Below are 24129 nucleotides of genomic sequence, written 5' to 3'. Positions count from 1 at the left end.
TTAATGTGCTTTGAAGCCTTATATGGGCTTCAAAGTAGCCCGTACCTCAAAGCAGGAATCTGATGCTAAAGTCTGTGTGGGACTGAAGCTTCCCTATAGAAGAAAATGCCTTCTTCTCCGCTCGCTTTTTCCCCTTTGCCTGTTTTACTGGCAAGCCCTCCAGATCAAAGGGAATATGTCCGAGCCACAGAAGCGATGAAAGAGAATTGGTTTGATTGTTCAAGGCCTGGTCAGGTGAGAGTGATGGATCCCATGGTGGCAGCAGGAGAGAAGGTTCATTGTGAAACAGTTATTCAGCTGAAATGTGGAATTTGGAGTACTAAAAGCCCCAACCTCCTGCTTTTGTGTCCTGTTCCTTCCATCTCTCGCTTCCTCTAGCTCCCTTTCATAGGAACGTGCCAGTTTGCCTACCCAAAACTTTAACTTACCTTTTCTGGCCCTGTCATTGCTGATTTAATTGTTTTCTGCTTGTTTTGAGTTGAACCAGTTCACAGGGAGGTGTGAGTGCAGGAACTGGTACCAAATAGACCATGGAGAACATGGGAGGAGGCAGAGGGAGACACCTGTCTCTGGCAGTAGGGAGATGTGCAATGGCTTTTCCCTGTCTCGTAGCACTGCATCGTAATGCAATTTCATTTAATTGTTCTGGTACAAATTAATAGGATAAGTAGCTTATTTTAAGAACCCAAAATAACTATTAACGAATAAGGTAAGGGGTTAAGCAAGAAGCATTACCCTACTATTTCTTCCCCAATGTTATGACATCTCATCAAATAATAAGGAAGCAGCCTTATTACTTCAACAGCCCTTATCCTTCAAAGTAAAATGAGCTGTACCTCCCGCTCCGCAGTAGTGAGCATGCAGGAATTAGAAGTCCCATATGTCTAGTTTTCAGGCTAAACAGCATTATTAAGGGGGATTGTCAAAGTTGTCCAGTGGTGTTAGCATCAGTGGTAGAAGCATGCAGGCTCCAGCATGTGTTCTTACACTGTAAGAGTAAGGAGCTGTGCAAAAGAAACGGTCTGAGGAAAGAGCCCCAAAACAACACATTTGTCCCGTTTTGTACACATTGCAACAACACTTAGCATAATGGAGCCGTGGCCAAAAAGATAGAAAAATGATAGGGAACTGCATAACGAATGAATGCATAGTGCAAAGTCATATAGAAATGCATAGTCAATGAATGGATAATGCATGTGATTGCGAAAATAAAACTATGGGTGCAACTAAAGTACCTCTAGCTAATGTTCCGCTGTGAAGAGAATTAAACGAGGAGAGATGGGAAGGGGTAAAACCCTTTTAATTCACTTCCAGCATTTACCAGTAAATCCTAGTATCATTGAGGCAGCCATACCAGCATTTTTATTTGCTCTGTAATTTCTTGTTGTTTATCAATGAATTTCAAATTGGTATAATTCTCCTTAATTACAAATAGCTACTTTACCTGGGTATCTATCAACTTTTACAGCCTATAATTTCCTGGTAGGTTTTTTTTTACCAATTCTAAGCCCTGTGTTAGTCTCCCTCTTTCCACACTATGGATTTGAGGACGGAACGCAAATTAGTGACTTGCGTTAGGTTCTGTGATGCTGCACATTGTCCTTTGTAATCCCACTGAGCATGCAAATTCAAATAAATCATCACCCCAAAGGATTAATTTCAGTGGGTAGTATTTTTAGCTATCTGAGGTTAATTTTATTTATTTATTTTTTTTAATTTCCTTTCTGGTCTTTTAGAGAACACTGGTATTCTTTCCTCACATAAGAACAAGGAAAAAACCTAATGTTACAACATGCCCAGAAACATCTGAAATGGCTTAATATGAAAAGGCCATTGGACCCGCTTGCCAACCAGAGTGCTGTGGAAAAATAGGAGACAGAACAGCTGAAACTTTTAGGAATTACCAAAGACTTCTGTAGTGGCCTTTGAACGAAGTTTTACAGTATCTGTGTGCTATTTCTGCTTTAGAGCTAATTTCTAGTGGTGTTTTTCTTTCACTTGAATCTTATATGGCAAATTCATTATTATCCTGTAACTAAACAAATCTGTAGCAGCTTGGAGGATTGAAAGCCCTCCTCATCTACAGCTTGATTAAATTGTCACTCAGTGCTACAAATGTAGCCCAACAACGCTTTAGGTAAACCTAAAACCAAAAGTGATTAGTTGAGCTGACACTTGAGGACTCCAGATAGCTCACGTTGATTTGTAACCACCGTTTTCTCCAGATGAGAGATTGTAGCAGACAGATGAAGCAGTGGATATACTCCATGCTAAAGTTCAAGCACACATCCTGAAGAGAAGCTGAGATCTTGATCAGCTGCAAGCAAAAGTTGATGATAATTTCCTGTTATCTTCATAACATCACCCCTTGAGCTTTCACTGTCAACAGAAAGATATGAACCTAGCTCATCGTTAGTGCCAGATATATCCCCTAAGCCTCCAGAAAGAACCTCAGCAAGTGTAACTGGCTGTAATATGAACACGGAAAATTTGGCACTTCTTCACTTGAGGGTAAATTCCATTATTATAACTGCAAGCATGCTTGGTGTTAATTTATATGTTTTAAAAAAAAAGAGAAGGAAAGTTGGAGAATTTTTCAGCAGATGCTAGCTGCAGTGTCCCAGAGCCATTAGCTTGGGCAACTCCACGACCCTTTTCTTCCCCTTTCCTGGAAGACAATTGTTGCATGGACCACACCCCATGTCAACAAACATTTTTCAGAAGGGAGAAGGAATTTTAACTGTATTAAATAATGTTTAGTTGTCAGGGCTGTGTGATATCACCTCCTTGATACATATGAAGAGTAATCGCAGAGCAAACAGTCCTTTCCCTTAAAACCCCAGAAATGTCACAGCTCTAGCTCTGTTCAACCCAAGAGAGCCGTTACAGAAATAGCCCAACAAAGTCTAGATTTACAGAAATTTAAGTAAAATTGTTATCGGGAAATACTCGTGGTCCTGTATGGCAAATGTAATTGCTCTTCTTCATATGAGTAATTTCTTACTAAAAAATACATCACCTACAGGCTTCTTGCTGGCAGCAAGTGTCATTTTTCACATTGGTATAGAAAGTCAATTTCTTTCTGGTCTCATTAGAGAACATGAATTCGGTGACTTCTCTGTTTCATCGTCGTATTGCCTCAGCGTTTTACTTGACACGTCCTTTTACTACGGGAACATGTTTCAGCTTGGGTTTGCCTCTTAGAGGGGGTGGATTGCATTATTCTTCCTTTTCTCATTTTCCTGTCATTTTTTGAATAATGGATTCATGGTGTTAAAAACCTTATTTCACTTCACTTTTCATTCATTTTTTTTCACAAAGAAATTAGTGCAGCACTGGAAGAAGTTACCCAGAGAGGCTGTGTAGCCATCCATCTGGGGAGATTTTCAGTACTTGGCTAAGAAGGTCACAGTTGGCCTGATCTAGTGTTGGCAATACTCTTGCATCACCTGGAAGTTTGGACTGAATGACCTTCAAGGTCTCTTTCCAGACAGCGTTTCTGTGATTTTTTGGAACATTTAGAGTACAGAAAAGCATCTTTGAAATGGTATAATGTGATGTTTTGGTTTTTCATCTTCAGAACCATCAAACATCATAATACAAATTGTTTTAAGATGGAATATCTGTTGTTTGGGTATTTAGTTGGTTTTATCACTATATGCACAATGCAGTCTCTGGTTGGGGTTCCCTGACGGCTTGCAGTTGTGTTGTGCGTGTTGTTAGACCGAATGCTGAACCCACACAGAGCCGTAGGTGAGCAGGACTTTTCTGCACTTACTCATCGTGATAGCTCATCGACACAACTCAGAACAGAGAGGTGTTTTTTTTTTTTTTTTTTTTTTTTTTTCTCTGTTCTTAAGACAATTTTGGCAGGTTGCCATATGGCATGTAAAAATAAATTTCCCAACTCAGATGCAGAGGACAAAAAAAACTGGGGTGGCCGGTGAAGGTAGGAGGAGATGTGAACATTACTGCAGCGAATGCTGAGAGGATTGTGGAGTCTTGGAATGGGGAATAAAAAGTGTCCTGGATCTGACTGTGGGTTTTTACATTATAGTAACAGCAGCTGAGCTACTGCAGAGCCACTTAAGATATTCAGAGATTGAGTTGGCCTAATAAAGAGTCATGTTTTGGAGTTCTTTGCCGCAATTTAAACAAACAAATCCTCTATACCAGTGTATATAGTTCTGCCTAAAAAAGATTTCTCTTAGCAAAGCAGGAACATCTCCACAGCTCGTGGCCGCATTTTGTATGCGGGTTGACCTTGGCTGGGAGCGTGTATATTCCCAGCTGCTGCAGGCTTCAGCAGGACAGGAGCAGCCAGGAGAGCAGGCAGACACGTCCAGCTGAGGGGGTAGCTGCGATGCTTCTCATCACACCTATTGCCAGAGGCTTTTTCTTGTTCTGCTCACGTTTACCTTGCCACGTGCACGAAGCAGCAGCTTCGGACAAAGAGACTGTGACAGAACTAAGGGCAAATGTCTGTTTGATATTTGATAGAGATGTTGTGATAACCTCTGCTGGCAGAGGGAGGACTGCGTGGGCAGAGCCCAAAATGCAGCATGTCTTGGCAGCAAGACCAGTGGTGGACGTAGCTACGCCTCCTCAAAGTGATATAAATTAAGGTGGTAAAAAATACTCCCTTATCGTCAGAGTTTCATCATGACACAAGTCTGTTGGCAGGGGATATGTGATCTCACACTCCTTGCTGAAATAAATATGCCAGCAGAACTTTACAGCATGGACTAAAAAAAAAAATTAAAAAAAAAAATGCAGCTTCTCTTTATAGCCAAACCAGTCTGAGCTGCACTGCTGGATGGAGATAACAGCTCGTCTTCCCCAGCTGACCCCGTGGAAAATCCCTGTCCCCTGTTGTCCCCAGATGCCCCTGGGGTGGTGCTGTGGCCCTGGCACTTGGCACCCTGCTTGGCATGTCATGGGTGAGGCCAGGGCTCCCTCTGCACTGGCATCTGGGTTGTTTTGGGGTGCTGCTCCCTTTGCTCAGGTGCCTGGTGCAAGGCCTTTGCAGAGGCTGCTGTGCTGGCTGGATCTTCTTGATTTTATTTTTCAGCACAGATTTGAGGTAAATCCCTAGCATGTGGCCTCTGTTGTACAAGTCCTTGAAGCTGTGCTTCTTGCCTCCTTGCTGTGTCCCTGGTAAAAGAAAAGTCCAAGTTTGCCGACAGACTTCCACCAAAAAAACACATCTTCCAGTCACAGAGAGCCCCGGTGTGAGGTGGCTCTAACAGAGGAGCTGTTGCCACTGGAAAGTAGATACTCCAGGCTGTGGAAATATTTTATAAAGAATAAGAAGTGCTGTTATGTTATGGGTACAACTTAGAGGTGGGGAGCTATGACATGGAGAAGTGGCTTGGGTGGAGATGCAGGAGCAGGCCATGGGCTTTGCTGCTGGGCCCGAGTGGTGGAAACGCGCCCTGGGGCTGAAGGCGTGTCGTGCTGGCAGGCCCTTCTTCTTCCATCTGTACATTATATGCTGTTAATATTAACTGCGGATGCAAAGAACATCTCCTGACATTTACAAAATGTTAGCACGCTTTGTTCTTGTGCGGGTGGCCCTTCGCTTCTCCTCTGAGCCGTTCGGTGCTGTTGTGACGGTGACAGGGAGAAAACTCAGAGCCAGCGGTTCTGTCAGCAGTGGGATCCTGTTCCCCTGCAGCAGGACCTCCCTTCTCACCCTGGTTCTTGTGCTGGGGTCTCTTGACAATGAGAGAATAGCTGTGACAATGAGTGAAGCCTGTGCTTATTTAATGCAGATTTAGGAGTTAGATGAGTAGATCAGCTCCTGATCTAGCAGTGGACACAAAATGGCTCTTCCTCTGCTAATCAGGTTCATTCCTAGCCTGGCCTTAGTCAAAGCAGCAGCAGTAAAAGCCTCTGTAGCCATTAAAAATACAATGAGCTACCCAGGTTGCATTTAAAACATGTTCTAATGCCCACTTAAGTTCGCATTACTTCCCAAATAAAAATGTTTACTCTTAAGCTGCTTGAAACAACTCCCTCCTGCTCTGCCCTATTAGCACGTTGACTGGGTTGTGCCACAAAATGAGTGATACCTGCACTGAGCAGGGATGGTAACGATGCCAGGGAGCTCGTTTGGCTGAGGGATCCAGCTGGCTGAGCAGCCGTAGGTGTTACCTCGCGTCTGCAGCAGAGCATTCAACATGTTTGCATTTTGCTTCCATCGCTGTTGTCGCCGTTGTCATTATTGCAGGGGACATTCTGTGTCTGTCTTTTTATTTCCCTTGCCCTAGTTCTCGTCATTAATCTCCTTATTTAGTTTTGCCTAACGCAAATATTTAAGCTTCATTTAACAACATGACCAATGATTTCTTCAACAAAAAACCCTTGTAGGGCAGCAGATCAGAGTGGATAGTCTAATACCAGAGATTGCAAACTCTTAAAAGTCAATCAAGCTTTAAAACAGTAGCTAAACATCTCACCAAGATACCCAACCAATCTGTGAACCATTGAGACTACAGTAATAAAGTGAAATATTTGCCATCTGATTATTTACGCTTGCTTTGTTTAATTGTAGTTTGAAAATGAGATCATCACGAAACTGGATCATGAAGTGGAAGGAGGCAGAGGAGATGAACAGTACAAAGTGTTATTTGACAAAATGTAAGTGTTGATCAGTGGTGAGATTTATGTCACGGGGAAGTCAGGAGAGAGGGCAATTAGACTACAATGAACTTTGTAGCCCAGAAATAATTAAAATCTGTTAATGATGCACGATATTTAAAATTGCACCTGAGTCAAGGTTTTTTGTGTGTGTGATTAACAAGGCATATGTAATTGGCTTTTCAGCCTCTTAGAGCACTGCAGAAAACACAAATACCTTGCTAAGAGTGGAGAAACTTTTGTGAAACTTGTTGTCCGCTTAATGGAGAGGCTGTTGGACTACAGGACCATCATGCACGATGAGAACAAAGAGAACCGCATGAGCTGTACTGTCAATGTGCTGGTAAGCAAGGAGTCACGCGCCTGAACTGATCACTGCATTTCTAATTTTACACCTTTAACAAAATATTTCAGTTAAATCAGAGTATGTGTTAAGATTTTCATTCCATCTTTTTTTTTTTTTTTTTTCTCTTAATGAAAGTGAATTTATGGAAACTTGGGTTATTATTGCCTTAATTGATTTTAAGAAAGAATTTAAGAAGGAATGTTTCAGGACCTGACCTTTGGGGGTATTGGTTGACGTTTACAATTTACATATGAACAAAATTATACAGAAAAACACTTTACACACAGTGTTGGAGTAATATGCAGTTTGCAAACCCATTTGTATTCTACTTCTGAATTCAGAAGTTTTCAACAAAGTCGTGAGTTATTGTTTCATTGAAAGCAGAATAAACTTTTTTTTTTCCCTCACTGATAGGAAATTTCCTTCTCTTTGGTCCAGAAATTCTAGAATATACAAATAATTTGAGAATATACAAACCTTTGTCCATTTAGCTAGAGTTGAAAGCAGCAGACATATCATGCTTTTTGCTGGAAGCATTAGAGTATGAGATTTTATTAGCACAAAATCAGGGCATATGGAAAAATGGTCTTAAAATAAAGTTTAGAGACCTCTGACATAGTGCTAGTTAGATTTGTTGCTTTGCATTAAACTCTTAGCAGTTAAGCATTCATAGCTTTCGTCCCCATAACATTATCAAAAATTACTTCATTTCAGTGTGTGGGGTACAGACTGTGCTTATCGCCTGACGTGATATGGCTGATAGATTTCATTCAGGCTGGTTTGGAAAGATCTGAGTAAATAGTTTGTAGCTTTTAACACTTGCGAGCGCTGCAAATGTCCTCAGCTTGCTCACTGCAGCCTTTATGCCTCGCTATCATGTAAGCCATAAATGAAATGATGCCCGTCAAAATGGGAGAGAATATAGAGACATCAAATCAGAAATTGGGTTTTTATTTTTAGTTTGTTTTTCCTCTCTGTGCACATCAAAAAAAATCAGAACGTTTAGCAAATGGGAAAAGAGGAGGGATGCGGAGAGTTGTCACCGGCTGGTGATCTAGCAGGTGCCCTTGGTTGCCTGCAGAAAAGTCACGGTGTCCTCCTGAGCAGAGATGGAATTAGAAAAACCTGCCAGTTCGCACCAGGCAAGATAGGAAATAAAAAAAATCACACGCACCACACGCTCCAAAACATGACAACAATATATATAAAAGTAGGCAAATTTCCGAAGGAAGGTGAAGTTATTTCTCTTTCCCTTCATTATAAAACTCCTGAGACCCTTCCTGGTAACTCGTGCCATGCCAGCCCCAGGGGAACTGGTAGCCCCTTTGGGGGGCTGTTTTCCCTAAGTGTCTCTAACAGCGTCTCCTGATGGTGATTCTGTCACCTGAATTTTTCAGGTATTTGTAGGTGATAAATTTTGTGGGTGATGTACTGTCGTCAAGTTAAATCACTGTGAGTTATCCACACACCGCCCTGCCACTGAAGTCTAGGGGAAATGTATGAAAGCATCAAAGGGCAGAACTTTGCTCACTTTCAGTAGCCGTGATTTAAAACCTCAGGTTGATTTTAAAGTCCCATTTGCCCTCCAGGGCCAATACAGTCTTTTCATCATTCTCCGTGCACCTGAAGTGAAATTTATGCCTTTACAGGAGTCTGACCCAGAGCCAATACTCAGCATAATTCCCACTTGAGGGCTCAAAGAGTTCTTAATTGGGCCTTTAACAATGTACAGGCTTTCACAGGATTAAGTTTGCCTGTGTTGAATATAGTTTAAGTCAGAGGTTTTGATATACATTTAAGCCAGTGCTGATGATTAAAGAAATATTTAAAAAAAAAAAAAAAAAAAGCCCTATCTGCTCCCTCAGCTGCTTGTTCCTGCCTCTGACAATCCTGGCAAAACACAAGTGCAGACAAGATAGCAGAGGAGATCAGAGGAGGGATCCTGCCGAAAGCTCCCCACCTTTCCCGCACAGGGGTGGGCCAGCACGGGGAGCATGGGAAGAGCACCTAAAGGTGGGGCAGGAGCAGGGAGCCCTCTCTAGGGAGAGAGAGCCTTGGGAAACACAGTGGGGTCAGTGCCAGCCTCCTGGCTGATCCCCCTCCACTTTCTGTGGGTTTCTTGCCCCTTCTCAGGCTGCTCTGGAAGGGCAGCAGTGTCAGGATAATGAGACAAAATGGCTTTACTTTATTGATTGCCCAACTCAGAAGTCTATTCTACATAAAAAAACAAACAAGCAAACAAACAAAAAGTAAACACATAAAGAAAGCAGACTAGAAATTTCTGGGGAGTTTCACTTGGTTCATTTTGTCTTGTGGGTTAAACTCAAAACTAGTGAGCAGCTATGCCAACTGATACGATACATCCCCTAAATAACTAGTCTTTTGCAGCTCAGCGATGCATATTCTATCACAGATGTGTATTCTATCACATATTTTAGGTTCTCTTTGAAGGGGAAGGCTTTGTATTGGCCTTACGCATCTATTGGTATTGGGCTTATGCATTTTTTCCTGGCTACTCAGGTTTAATTCAGCCCTGAAATACATTGTAGTTCAGTGAAGGATAAATTTCCTTGTATTTTGTTTCCTTATTTTTTTAACTTTTGAAGGCAAACTTTAAATAAGATTCAGGAAAGCCTTTAATATCTTGCCCAATTTATCATAACCTGTATTTACAATATTTGCAGTGTTAACTAGTTTATCTCAAGACCAGAGGCATTCAGACATTTCTGAAGGGAGCAATGAGAATGCGTGGCATATGAAACCAGATAAATAACACTAATCTGCCTTTTTATTTCCAAGGAAACTATTAGAATTCAAGGGCAGGTGATGTATTGCTCAGCTAAGGTTTGGAATTTTAAATCCGTAGAACAACTGTTTCTTAAAAATTAGGTTTTTGTATATTATGAAATTTCAGCTGCAAATGGTTAATGATGTGTGACGTGCAAATGCCAGAAGCCAGTTTCTACCGGTACTGCTCTCGCAAATTCTTAACCTTTCCAATAAGACATAAGTCCTAATATGCTACATCATGAAACATCGCAGCATTAGATTTTGTAAGTTAAATAACTTGTGTGCTATCACTAGAGGCAAATTTCATTTTGCGGTTTTGAGGTTGATGCTATCCGATTATGAATTTTTAATTCCTAGCATGTTCCGTATGTGTTTCTGGCTGTGAAATCAAAGACTTTGTAAGGAAATTATTTTGTTTTTCAGAATTTCTACAAGGAGATTGAGAGAGAAGAAATGTACATAAGGTTTGTAAACACGACCACTGACAAATTCTGCTTGATTGACTGTAGCGTAATTGGAGAAAATTAAGCTCTTATTTAGCAGTCAGCTGGGGGCTGAAAGGGAAGAAGTAATGAAAAAGCACACCTCTACTGAACTTCAAGCTCAAAAGCTCATCATCACTAAGAACAGTGAGCATTAGAAATTGGCCTTCTGAGATCCTGAGAGTTTTTTTTGTACCCCTCCTCCAACCCCTTCAGTTTTATAACAGTGAACAGGGAAGTACAAATGCGTGTTGTCACACGAGGAAAATAAGTCAAAAGAAAACTGGCCAAAGAAATAATTTTACTTCCTGGTGAGGTAGGAAATATGTGAGTTGGGGAAAATGGGCTATTAAATAATCTGATGACTAATACTTATTTTAAATTTGAAGCTTTTGGGAACCCTTCAAAATCTGTTTTCACACAAAGTGAAAATGGTAATATGTTGTTGTGCTTTTTGTAAACCTCAGGGTTCCTAGACCTCTATTTCTACTTTGGCTTAAAATTGGCTAGACTGTTGTGCTAAAATGATGAAGTTTCTCTTTCACCACTATTTTAGCTATCTAAATGTTATTTGTGAATTTGTTCTCAGATGTTATCTTTTGGGAAGAATTTTCTCTAGTAAACTCACTTCCTGTTGTTTTAAATGGTTTTAATTATCGCTTTAATGATTTGAAAAATAGATAAAAACTAGCAAAAAGGCAGGATTAGTAACCGTGAACATGTACATGAAGTTGTGGGTCGTGGGTCTGCCCTGTTCAGTGTCTGTACAAAGACAAGTTGTCTCTCACTGCCTATCTCCCACTGAAGTTCTCTCCTATTTCTGTTACTAAACTCTTGTAAGAGATTTATTTATTTTTAAATTGCCATGAAAAGCAAGCCAACAAACAAACGAAGATAATCCCCTTTCAGAGATGTGCTGATATTTAAGTCAAGGAAGAAGACCTGTCTCTGTAGCTGAACACTTAGAGCAAGATCTCATGCACAAAATCTGTACTGGATTCATCACTCTTCACAAGTCATTGGGATAAAAACACAGTGGAAACGCAGGTGGTCATGAAAGTTTCCTGACCACAGCCATATGAACTTTAAGAAGTAACCCTAGATATATTTACCTGTTTGAAGATAGAGTTGAACAGTTGTAGTCTCCACAGCCAACTATTTTTCATTATTTGGTGACATTTAATAACCAGCCTGTTTTAAGAACCCGATGCTTTTCTTACTTGCAGGTATCTGTACAAGCTGTGTGACCTGCACAAAGAATGTGATAACTACACAGAAGCTGCCTACACTTTGCTTCTTCATGCAAAGCTTCTTAAGGTAAACACCAAAATACATTGCAAGTTTTGAAGATGATGTTAGCAGTATCAGTAGTAGTCTTGTTTTTGCCAGTCTTGGAACTTGTACTTTAAACTGATGAACATCTGTGCACTGCTTCTTATTTCAGTTCCATATTTTGCGTGTGTAATTAATTAATTACTATGCAGGAAACCAACCCTCTGCCATTGGTGCATGTTGGAGCGTGGTTTACTGACCTTGATCTGAAATGTACAGAAGTACAGTCAAGTACAGACCATAAGTCATAAATTGCAAAGCTGCAGTATAAATTTATTTTAAATATCCAAATTACGTAGCGAATGGAGACATCTATTTCATATGCCAGTGGTGAGTGTTTTGTAAGCCTGAGGTATTATTGCTGAAGCCATGCTAATGGGAACCCTCTTGTAAAGGAAATGTATCTCATTCGATGCAGTGAGTTGCTCTTAGCAATCTATGATTTAATCTGAGCAATCCCAAGAGAATCTATAGTGCAAAATGTATATTTTGAAAAGTTGAAAAGTGGAGGGTGTTAAGTGAAGTACTTCTAAATGATGTGCAGACGATTATTTGTACATCAAAACTAAGAAAACTGCATCCAAACTATATTAAGACTAAGTATGGTGCAGACCGTACTTTTACAAGTTAGATGAAGACACTGAAATATATTTGCTGCATTTTAAAATAAATATAGGGTTATTGCTCAAAGAAAACAACAGTAAAATTCATCTGGAGTGTAAAACCACTGTACCAATAGCTTTATGCATTATTCAAAGCGAGGGCAATTATTGGACACGGCCTGCTGGATGCAGTTACTTCTCTGGTAATGAAATTTTCTGTTCTGAGACACGTCTCAGAGAGCTAAAGATCTGAGGAGAAGGCTTTGACACCTTCAGTCACGCAGACTGGTGCAGCCGCTTGCCTGTGGGTAGAAGTTGGAGCGAGTAACTGGCTGAGTCTGTGGCTATAAAGATCCCTCTTGTTCCTGCTAGGGACGTAAAACATGACTGCCAAATTGTGTAATACTTGCTTATCAGGCATTACATGAATGAGCCTTTTAGACAAGATAAAGCATTGCCTTCCCCAGGTGCTGCACTTTCCAGAAAAATGATGGAACGAACAATGCCATAAAACGTCATTCTAACTTCTACCCTTTATGTCTTGAAATCGTTAGTCAATATGCTTCGTATGATTTTAAATTAGAGATTAGCCAATTTCATTTTTTTCTTACAGAGTGTCTTGAGAGGCTGGATGAGTATCTTAATATACTCCTTTAATTTACTGGAAAAAAATATCCAGTTTTCTTTTATTATACTACAAATCAATAGAAGATGGCAAATGTAAGGGTAATATTTATTGTAGGTTTTTATCACGAAGCAGATGTTTGTTTATAAATAGACTTACATTATGGTTTGGAAATTCTTTATTGTAGAAGTGTATTGATATATCTAATGTAATATCCTGTTCCTTCCAGGAGTTAGCAGTGGATGGAGGAGTTCAGTGTCGCTTAAAAAGCAGCAGTATTGTGGTGTGTGTAATTTTAAGCAATTGAGTTTTTATTTCAAGCCTTGAGGACAGGATTTTCAATGACACTCATCATTGGCATATGTTGCATCACGTTGATTTTAATGGGATCACATTTAGGTCAAGACTGAGAGCTTTCTAGAACTTCACCTTTAAATTTGCAAGAAGGATGTCTCTGGAGAGAGAGCCACCATGATTTTCTCCATATTGCTGCGAGCTGGTGAAAAAAAAACTTTGGAAAAGAGAGTTTTTATGAAATAAAATAAAAAATTTGTAATTTTTAGTCAAAATTAAGATACTCAAAACTAACAGAAGCATGCTGAGAAAAGTACCATTGCATTGGAGACTCCATGAAATTTGTCTCCTTCATTGACATGGCTTTGCAGTACAAAGCTGTACTGTCAATGCAGTGAAGAGTTGCATGGTTTTAGGAAGGATTAAATAAAAGGAAAGGCTTTAAGAGAGCCATAATAAGAGAAATGAAGAAAGGTTCTGTCAATGAGAAATGTGAAGTGCTCTCTGGCTGGCCTGTCAAAAAGAGCTCAGCTTGATTTGCATCAAATGACTGTCTTAAGGGGAAGAAAATGATATTAAAGAGCCTCCTGTGGCCATTTAAGGAAAAGATTATAGGAACTAAGAGTTCAAAGCTGCAGTCAGACGTATCTACATCAGGTAGTCAGTACCCACTGAAACACATTACCAGGGATTGGGGTGTAATCCTCAGTCCCTCTCATCTCCAGACAATGTCATTATGTGCTTTTGTAAGATATCCTGTAACAAAACATGAGCTCTGCTTAAGTTAAACACAAACATTTTGGCCAAATCTGAAATAACTGGATGAAATTTAATAATATAGAGGAGGTAAAACTAGATGATGTAACAGCGATTCTATGAATAAACCTGTGAGTTGATGATCTTTGTACGGATCTCTTCTTTTCTGAAAGTTATACCATTTTATTTTTGTAGGCAGTCCTCTTTCTATAGCAACTTTGATTTTCAGAGATGAAAGCGAACAGTTCTGTATTTATTTTAAACTTGGTTTCTTAAGGCAAAAGCTATATTGAAGCACCTGTCCCTGTCTCTTTTTCAATCTATGAGACATTTTATTTGATTTAACGGAGGTTTTTGATTTGGTTTGATAGAGTTTTGCGAGTCTCTAAGGCATTAATTTCCTGCTAGCCTCATGAAAATAGATAGCTGTGGAAAGGTAGGATATAGTATTAGTTTCCTGTCAAGGGAAAAGGCTCCAGTATTGTCTCATCTGCAGATAGGTCCTAGGGAATATTAGTGGGAGGAGGGAAGGGAGAGGAAGAAGATATGGTATGAGTAGTGGAGTCCAGAGGTTTTAGTTGCATCTGTCCCTTACGCAGATGTAAGATATGCAGGTGTAAAAGCTGTAGGGAATTATGTGGTCCTCTCAAATCTAGGCAGAAATCCCTGTAATGTCTTTGCCTTGCTCCTCATCTGTTGGGCAGTTGCTTGAAGAGCAGGAGCAACTGTTTGCAAACAGGCTGTATAAAGTTAGTTGTACTTTTGCATGCCTCTAAACATTCTCAGTGAATTTTAGTTCATTAATATCCGTCTATGCCTCCAGTCCCTTCCATTTGTGCTGATGTGTCTTGGCTTCAGGGCTTCTCTCAACATAAACCTGCCAGTGTTCGTCATGCAGCCAGCAGGTTGTACCCATCAACAAAGCAAAGTCAGCCTCATCAAACTCACTGAGGAGAGGAAGCCACCTCAAGAAGCTTCCTTCCATCTGATATCTGTAATTAGCTTCCCATTACGGCATTCTAATAAATGGTCCTTGTGCCGGAGGAATCGTTACACAGCTGCAATGAAATCTTTGTTAGTGCCTTGGTTGTGAATCGTTTCTTTAAATCAAAAGTTTCTATTTTATACAGCCTAATTTTACTGACACAGTCCGTAACTTTTGACTTGTTTTCACTTGTTCCATCTGTCTGTCTCTATGATGTAGTGGTCAGAAGAAGCATGTGCAGCACATCTTACCCAGCGGGATGGATACCAGGCTGCTACTCAAGGACAGCTGAAAGAGCAGCTCTATCAAGAAATTATCCATTACTTTGACAAGGGCAAGGTAAAAAGGGAAGAAAAAAAGTCCTCCAAATATGTTTCATTGCTTTTCTGTCTAACTTATAAGTTGACTAATAAACATTGTTTGCATCAAGAGACCTTCAGGGAGCTTTAAACTTGGTGTAAGTTATTATTTGGAGTGTTTTATTTAAACGCTCTGCCAGTACTTGAAGATAATAATACTAAAAAAAAAAAAAAAAAAGTAGTAAAAAAAAAATCAATGGTATATTTATAACTGCTGTGTTAAGGGTAAACGTATACGTGTATGTTGCCACAGAGAAGATAAAAGAGAAGTGATGCATGGAATTTGCGAGACTTACTTTTTCTGGCAATTGCAGTAGGTAACGCAGTCCTTCAGCTCCCCTTGGTTTTTCTTGTGTACACACACAAAAAAATCTATCAGAGGACGGATGTCTGTGTGGTTCGTACCATAGGAGGGTAGTGGAGAGAACGAGAACACTTCCCTGTCATTGCTCCTGGTTTTCTGAGAGGGATTTGCATCTGAAGGGGTGGGTGCAGGTATCACCTGTACAGACCTGATGGTTTTCAGCTCAGGAGTCAGCAAGATGTAGGGACATAGCAGAGCTGGGAAAGTGCATGCCTACAATGCTTAAATACAGAGGTGAACGTCTCTTCGTCGGGATATTTCGGATACACAATCTTGTTTTTTTGTGGTAGTTTAACACCAGTAGGGGGTCATTTATCTAAAAGCAATTTTTGTTGCATAAACGTAGTGCAGACAGAAATGTTATTGTCAGGGAGAATTAGAGAATTATCCAACACGTTATGCAAGCAGGCTTTTAGCAGAGTCATATCAGTGTTTTAATAGAAACTGCTTAAAAGGTCAAACCTTACACCTTATCTTAATGTAATAGTTAAAAGTTGTTAATAAGTGACGCTAAAAAATTGTAATTCTAGATTGTGATAGAGGCAGGCTCCGCGTGCGGCTGGGCCCGGTGAGCAGTTGTCCTTTGTGCTTAAGCAGTGAGTAGCATCCAGCCCCCAACACGCTCCCACTTCCCAGAAATTTCTACTGACCCTTCAGCAGCTGCTAAGGAGAACCTAGTTAGAATTAGGGTTGGATTTGATTTAAAACTCTATTTTAATATTACATTCCCCTCTGGAAAGGAAAAGGCAGAAGCCGCCTGTTTTTATTTGGTTATTTTACGTGTTTATGGGTTCGCAGTTACTTTTTTATGGTGCTAGTATACAGTCCATGGGAATTGTTCTTCCCAACACCAGGCCAATGCATTTCGGCTGCAAATTAAAAGCTGCAGCGCCCTTTACATCTGCGTTGCAAACAGCCTGCCTTAAAGTTGTAGCCACCCAGTTCTGCCGACAGCTCTAATGAGCTGTTTATATAAACAGAAGACAAAATACCTGCTGCTTGCTTTTCAGCCTGTTCCACACTACACAGCACGGCATCCACGCTTGAGAGACCTTTGTCAGACTGAATAACCATTCTTAATTTTTTTCAGGCTTCACAACCAGAAATGAAAGAAACAGCGGTGAAAATTCTCTGTCTACTCCTTTTCCTCACAGTTAAACAACTGAATCTTCAGTATTTAAAGTTTATTGGTGGAGTGTCATACTGAGGGGACCACTGTGATCACTTATTTCTTTGCCTAGCTCAGGCCATAGGATTCCTGCTTAATTTATTTTTGTGAGCAGAGGATTCATTTTCAAAGCACTCTTGCCATTTACAGACATTTCCTATCTCGTTTTTTGGTCACCCAAGTTGGGTTAAATTTTTGTATTAGTCAACAAAAAGGAAAAAAAAATCAATATATGCTGAGAATATGAAAATCTTAAATAAATTTTCAAGTGGAAGGTTGCCATGGTAGAATTAAGGTAATCCTCTCACTTGGGATGTTACAACATCAGGGTAAACGAACCTCTTGCATTTACCTTTGCAGCTTGCAAGCTTACTCCAGGCTACTTTAATGGCATCGTAACTCCATGATCAGTAACACCTCTGAAACAGTATTTATGTAAACTAACCAATTTGTTTTATCTTTTTTTTTTTTTTTCTTTTCTTTTTTTTAACCATAATTGTAAGCTGTGCCTCTGCCTGGCAGTTTCCTCTGTTGATGCTACCACTTTGCTTTCTCTTCCCATGAAGTTAAGAAGAGATGCCCACAGAAGATCCTTTGACCCTGGACAGCTGTAGAACTACTTCCAGGCTTTTACAGAGCTTAATAGTTTGGTTTTAAAGTTGTGAGCACTCTTTCACTCCAGCCTGCCAGGCTGACTTGAGAAGTAACTGTGGTTAGAAACACATAGTCTAGAGGAGATGGGGGAAAGGGATTTCTCAAAAGGCAATGCTTGGTCTTAAAAATTCGGCAGTATTTTGGAAAGGCTGATGTATAGTTCAGCCTCTCAACAATCAAGATCAACAATCATTCTCTTACCAGGGTAATTTCCCAAGAGGAAAGCTCGAGGCACTTCTCGAGTGCAGAACACCCATGAAACTTGCTCCTTAAGTATTAGCATGCAGGGTGAGGTGAATTCAGAGGAAGGCGTAATCTTCTGTATTCACCAGACACAGAAACGTACCACTTCTAGACCAGAAGTGCCTGAGAAATTTGCAATTTAATAGGGCTGAATTGGGGCTTGCACTGAATGCCATTTGTCTGAGGACAAAATACTAGCCTTCGCCATAAGTATCCCTGTTATTTGTGGTTTGAGACCCTTGTCAGAGCGCTCATTTTGATTTCTGTTTTTTAATAGATTAGCATGCTTGCTTTCTTATTTTACTTTGACTTTTGGTCTTGAACACAGTCTTCTATAAAGATTCAGTATACCCTTAACTTCTAGTGATTAATGCTGTCAGGTACAGTTTCTGTTCTTCAACTTCTTGGATCTGATTCCTTATCAGTAATACCCGTCATTATTTTACCAAGCCCCTTCTTTCCAAAAGTAAAAGTTGCTACTTCTGGGTTTTCCTAGGACATGTATATATTTTTTCCTCTCTGCTGGTTTATTCTCCTTTACTGTTTTGCACTTTCCAGTCTCATTTTCATCTCTCTTGGCTTTTGCCCTTAAAAGCTTTATCTTCACTCTTATCACGGTGGTCTAACCTATCCTTTGAACTGCTCTGAAGTGTTTGCTCTTTCTGTGTTTTCCTGAAGTCTTGTAATTTTCAATAAAGCCCTTAATCCAGGGACTTTGCTGAAAATTGCTAGGCTAGAGTATATCACAGTGAGAAGGAGAAATAGAGGCAGTAATAAAGAGAAGAGGAAAAGGGGTGACTTTTTTTCTGTGTGGAGTGGTTGATGTTAGTCAATGCTAATGTACTTCTGATGCCAAGAAATGCTCCGTTGTCGTTGACAAAGATAAGATTTCATTTTTAAACAGGCTTATATGGTCTCTGTAGCCATAAAGGAAGCAGCAGCTTGCTTATCCCTGCACGGCAAAATCTACGAACTGCAACGTGTTTCAGGTTTGCCAGTGGATGCCGCAGTCTATAAATCAGTAAATGTTTTCTACTGCTCCTTCATAAATTGAAAGCGTTGGTCCTGTAGAGAAAAAAAATAAATAAATGCACACTGCTCACACTCATTTCCACTCCTCCACCCTTCCTGCCCCCTTACCACCTCAAAAAAAAAAAAAACAAAAAACAAACAAACAAACAAACAAAAAAAAAAAAACAACAACAAAAAACACTTTTGCTGTTTTACGGGAGCCAGAAAACACAAAGTATTTGAAACGTCCAAGTAAGTGCAATGCTTTGCCTTTAAATGTCTTTTTCCAGTTCGTAGGATGGCAATGAATGCCTTTTTTCCATCTAACAGGATAGCAGTGAAATTCACCTCTTTGCCAAAAATCAGTGTGAGGCTTGTGTCCAGCTTGTACCCATTTCAGATGGTAAACCCTTACAGAAACCTGTGAAGGAAAGGAGCAGGCTTCAGAACAAAGTTGTTCAGAGCAAAGTTGTTCAAAGAGTCACCAGAATGGGTATATCTTACACCTGTTGAATGCTGCACTAGGAGTGGAGAAATGCTGTTTTAATACCTTATTTAAAATGTTAAGCCTTCTTGATGGTTACTTCATGCCATCTAAAATATAAACAGTGTTGGGAACATCCCTCATACTTGAGAATATTGCATGATAATATACTAGACTATTTCATTTTTATTGACGGTTAGCTCAGCAGGAGCTAAGAAGTGTACTAAGATCCTCCTTTGCTGCTGTTACAGAACCTCAAAATCTAAATTGGATGCTGGACAACAAACAATCTGCACTTCAAAAATAAATTAAATTGCTAGTTCTCCCAAAAGAAGATCTCCTCTTGAATCCTCAAAGTCTTTCCCATAAAAATTTGCAACATGTGTCTGCGCAACTTAATTTAGGCTATGCACATTTTTTGTACACCTTTAGTATAAAAGAAGTATTTTCCTTCCACTACTGTAAACCTCTCTCTTTGGTACACTATCCAGAGAAACTGTTTCTTGCATTAATGAGTTGCACATCATACAAATCCTGTGTAGTAGCTCCCTGCACAGCTCATTCCTCCAGAAGACCTGCCATGTCCTGGGCAAAGCTGGGAAAACTTCCAATGCAGGAAATCTGTGAGGCAGCAGATGGGGAGTTACTGACCTTCAGGAGTATAGTTTTCATTTATCAGAATCCTTTGCTACAGCCATGCTGCCCTCACCTGAATAAATTTGCTCTGTACAAAACAGAATTTTTTCAGAGGGTGTTTTAAATGCACAGTTCCTGCTGCTGCTGTGACGTTGAGAAAAATACTGGATTTAGTTTTATTTTCAGCCACATTGCAGGTATTGTAGTCCAGCTGCGCAAACAATGGGGAGAAAAGCCAGTGGTTAATTGACTCATGGACCTCAGGAGTTCAGGACACTTGACATTTTACAAATTGAGTCTTATAATACAACTCCTTGCCATTCCTTCGGTGGATTGAGCTGGACAATTGGATTTCAGAATAGAGATGCAGGAAGAGAGTGGGGTTTTTAAGAGGCAGGAGCAACAAAAAGTAAGTCCTGTTCACTAAGACAAATTACGTGGCTGGAGGGGTGCCAGTTCAGACACTGGCAAAACCTGAAAGAATCTTTTCCCAAAGCTGGGCAGTTTTACCACGCATCTGCTGTAGAATAGAAAGAGAGTGCGTTTACCTCTTAGCTATCCCAGAAAGTATTCCATTAAAGTAATGTGACAAAAGAAGTGTAGTATAAATAGTAAACTAACTTTTAAAGATTTTTTTGAGTAATTCCAGTAGTTTAAGTCAGAAACAAATGTTGTTCATAATGCCCATTTTATTCCTATTCATCTCTGCTTACACGTAAGGAAGTGGTTATTAAAATGGAAGAACGCGAGGACTGTGGGACTACTGCACATATGTTGGAGATAAACTATATCATAATTAATTTAAGGATTCATTTTTTAGGCTCTCGGGTCTGTGCCATTTATGAAACTCATTTCTCATGTTTGTATTCAGTAATACAGACTCAGAGGGGTGTGATGGGGCTGCGGAGGCGCTTCCTGGTAAGTGCCATAGAAACACAGCCCCTTCTCTGGAGTGGCTGCAGACTTGTCTGACAAGGATTGGGGGGAAAAAAAAAAAAAAAGACAAAAATAAGATAGGTGCAATTAGTTTTCCATGCAGCATTAGGACCAAAGCAAGGCTTTCAGTTGCCAAATGTGCTTTGGAAATGCGTTGCAAGGTCTGTGCTTATTCAGGATTCATTAGAAGAACTGAATGAGTTTGTTTACAATGCTCATGTAAATCTAAAATTATTTAGATTTCCATTTACTTCAAATCTCGTTCAGCTACAAAGCTGTTTGCCTGAGATGGTCTATAAATATTTTCACAATAGGAAATAGAGTAGAAGTGCTTCAGTTTTGGAGAGTGGCTGGTTGAATCTGGAGCAAGCAGAGAACCAAGGCAAGGAGAATGACAGTAATGCTGTTTTCTTTGAAGTGAAAATGTGCAGAAGTAGCTACGGATGACTGAAGTTAAGAAGACAGCATTCAAAATGAAGAAAGGTTAAGTGGTTTTGAAAGGTTTCACTTGCTGACTTACCTACCAACCAAATATTTGTTTAGTTTCTATAAATCAGGAGTATGTTGCTCCTTGGAGTCAAAATTAGCCCAGCCTAGTACATGAGAGCACACTCACTCCATTGTCTGTAAATATGCCTGTACTATTTAGCTCATGGTAATTTTTGTTTAGAGATAAAAATACACTCTGTATCATCATTCTGCATTAGATACATAGCGGGGATAAAAACATCGTGTGCTTGCCATTCGCAAAACTTGTGTTGCAGAGTGTAGGAACTGCCTCATGATTTCCTGCAGATGTGGGTCCCTCGTTATGGTGATCGTAATCAGTCATTCCAATGTGGTTTTCCTCTTCAAGGCACTTTACAAACATTAATTAACCCGTGCTTATTCTAGTCCTCTCCCTTAGATAAACAATATTGTGAATGTTGCTGTAGAAATGAGAAAAAAGTCAGAGAAGGGGTTAAATATTGTGTGAATCACAAGGCCAAGTTTATCACCTCTCAGACCCTGCTTGCCCCAGCATCCCATTTGACGGAAGGTGTCTGTCTTTTTTTCTCTTTAGGATTCAAAACCTTCTTTCCAGACATACCAGCAGCTTCTTGTGAGGAGTCTAGCCCATATTTCTCCCCTGCTTTGAGAGCCTGCCACGTCCCATACCTGTTGTTCCTGTTACTACACAGAGCTTTTCTTTGAGGCTCCTCATCTCTGCTGTCAGCAGCTCTTTGGGCTGCCGCTTTCCATCCCTTCACTCTCTTATTCTGCCGGGGCAGGTTTTCAGTCCGTCCTCTGGTTTGCAGGACAGATGCCTCCCTTTGAGAGCAGGCTCCTTATTTTCCAGCGAGGGGTAGGGAGGAAGAAAGAGCAAACAGCTGGGGCCTGCTCCATGTCTTGCCTTTGCAGCAGCGGCCTGTTGCTCCTGGTGGAAGACTTGCTGAGTGTGCAGCCTGCCTGGTCTCCAAATTGCCACTTCCTAGGGGGAAAAATAAATATATATATACATATACTGTAGCTCTCAGTCTGGGGTTTGTGCCACAAAGCCAGGAGGAGCTGTGGACACCTGAGCCAACACGCAGCAGGTGGTGCTGGCAGTGCGCAGTAACTCTGTGCATCTTGTCCGTTTGTAAGGGTTTGCTCCTGGTTTTAAAGTCTCAGCATCTACAGAACTAAAGCATTTTCCTGAAAGTTTTTAAAGCTTCCTGAAACACTAATAAATGCAATTTTGGCTTGCAAATCAGAAGACAAAGAAACAAAATTCACCAGTGTTTATTTGGGGCTTTGATGGGAGGATTTCTCCCATCCGCGTGTTTTGGGGGTATTTGGTTTGCAGTGGTTTTGTGGGGTAAGCTGTTTGTCCTTGGTGCAGTGAGTTAAAGCAGACAGGACAGGTGCAGGAGTGTGTCCCGTGTGAAAGTTTCCCCAGCAGTGCCATGTCCCTCCTCTGTCCCCAGCACCCAGCTCCCATCATCGCTGGGTTGTGGGGCTCCATCTGAAACTCTTCCTCCCTGTGCGGCAGATGTCTTTGGGAGCAACGGGAAGGAAACATTTCAGCCCTTTTGCTCAATCCTCTTTCATCCTACTGCACTTTGGAGCTGCGGCTGTTTCCATATTTCACCAGGGCAAGGAACGTGTGGCCTGGTGCTGAGAGGAGAATAGGTGATGTGGACAGGGATGTAAGTTAAGACAAAGGCTAATATGGAGCAAATTGATTTATGACTCGTTCCAACTCCCTTTTTTTTTTTTTTTTTTTTTATAAAGTAAGGTCAGCAGTGCCAGCCAAATTTCAACAGCAGAGGCAGATTATCAGGTTTGATCTTAGGTGTCCTGGTGTGCTAATTTAAGCATTTTGGGTTGAGTGGTTCTTTACATTTACAGTAGAAAAAATTAAAAATACACATTTAAAAGCATTCTTGCTACTGCTCATTGAGATTGTTGGCTTCTGAAGAGCTGAAGGATATTGTTAAATTAGTTTGGGTCAGTTGAGGCGGTTGCTGAATTTCATGGTTGAAGAATAAGGGAAGGAAAAGAACCAATGGAAATATGGTGAATAATTGTTCAAAGCAATATCTGCAAATTGCCTGTCCTGTCTAATATAGATTATAGATATTAGAGGGAGAGAAAGAGGTGATTATGAACTATAATCAACCAACAACATTTATAAGAAGCCCGAGGTTCTGGGTGGCTTTGTGGGCAGGCCGTGTTTGCACATTACTGGGTATCTAGTTGGGCTAGCAGGAATCATTTTATTTCTGAAGTGATAGGAACATTTTACTTGATTTGCATTAAAGAGAGACATATGGGTAATGCTGTCACAGCTATTTGGCACATCTGATGCAGTGTTTTCGAGCATGTGACACAATGCATTGTGTTGTCTTTTATTAAGATTTATTTTATCCCAATTTCGTTGTTTAACCAAGGTATGTAATTCAGGTTCTTCGTTGTTCTGTGATTTTTTTTTCGACAGATGTGGGAAGAGGCCATTGCCTTGGGTAAAGAACTTGCAGAACAGTACGAAAATGAAATGTTTGATTATGAACAACTCAGTGAACTGCTGGTAGGTTTGTTAAATAACATAGACATATTTTCCAGAATATATTTTTTAAGTATTTAAAGTAATATTGAAAATCTTTCTTGTCAAATGCCAAAATAGATGCCTGCTTTGGCTTTTTTAGACAAATGTTGATTATCTGGCTACTACTGGCCTGAAAAAGGCTTTTATTATTAATTTTTATCTGAAAGAAATGTTGCGGTCATGTTAAGCTGATTTATCTGGAGTATAAAAGGAAATTTGGAATTTAAATATAAATAGGAACATGAAAAAAAAATTCCTTTCTAGTTCAAGTGTCTTTCCACATCCACGTTCCTTTTTTAGGTATGAATAATCCACAAGCATTCATGTCTAGAGTCAGTTATTTTTGCCTT

General features: G+C 40.2%; 1 protein-coding gene across 2 annotated transcripts in view; it reads left to right on the top strand.

The window, feature by feature from the left end:
- The window catches only part of DOCK1 (dedicator of cytokinesis 1), a 258024-nt gene that overhangs the window by 189088 nt on the left and 44807 nt on the right, over positions 1 to 24129 (top strand). For both annotated transcript variants that reach the window (XM_082764404.1, XM_082764403.1), the window contains exons 34-39: positions 6557 to 6642; positions 6829 to 6985; positions 10202 to 10242; positions 11487 to 11577; positions 15074 to 15193; positions 23672 to 23761. In XM_082764404.1, coding sequence (XP_082620530.1) covers positions 6557 to 6642; positions 6829 to 6985; positions 10202 to 10242; positions 11487 to 11577; positions 15074 to 15193; positions 23672 to 23761 — 585 coding nt within the window. The remainder of the gene's footprint in view (positions 1 to 6556; positions 6643 to 6828; positions 6986 to 10201; positions 10243 to 11486; positions 11578 to 15073; positions 15194 to 23671; positions 23762 to 24129) is intronic.

Source organism: Aythya marila (assembly GCF_965140915.1).
Source record: "Aythya marila genome assembly, chromosome: 7".
Lineage (NCBI taxonomy): Eukaryota > Metazoa > Chordata > Aves > Anseriformes > Anatidae > Aythya > Aythya marila.
The sequence above is the reverse complement of the archived record's forward strand: the minus strand, read 5'-3'. Positions and strand labels throughout refer to the sequence as shown.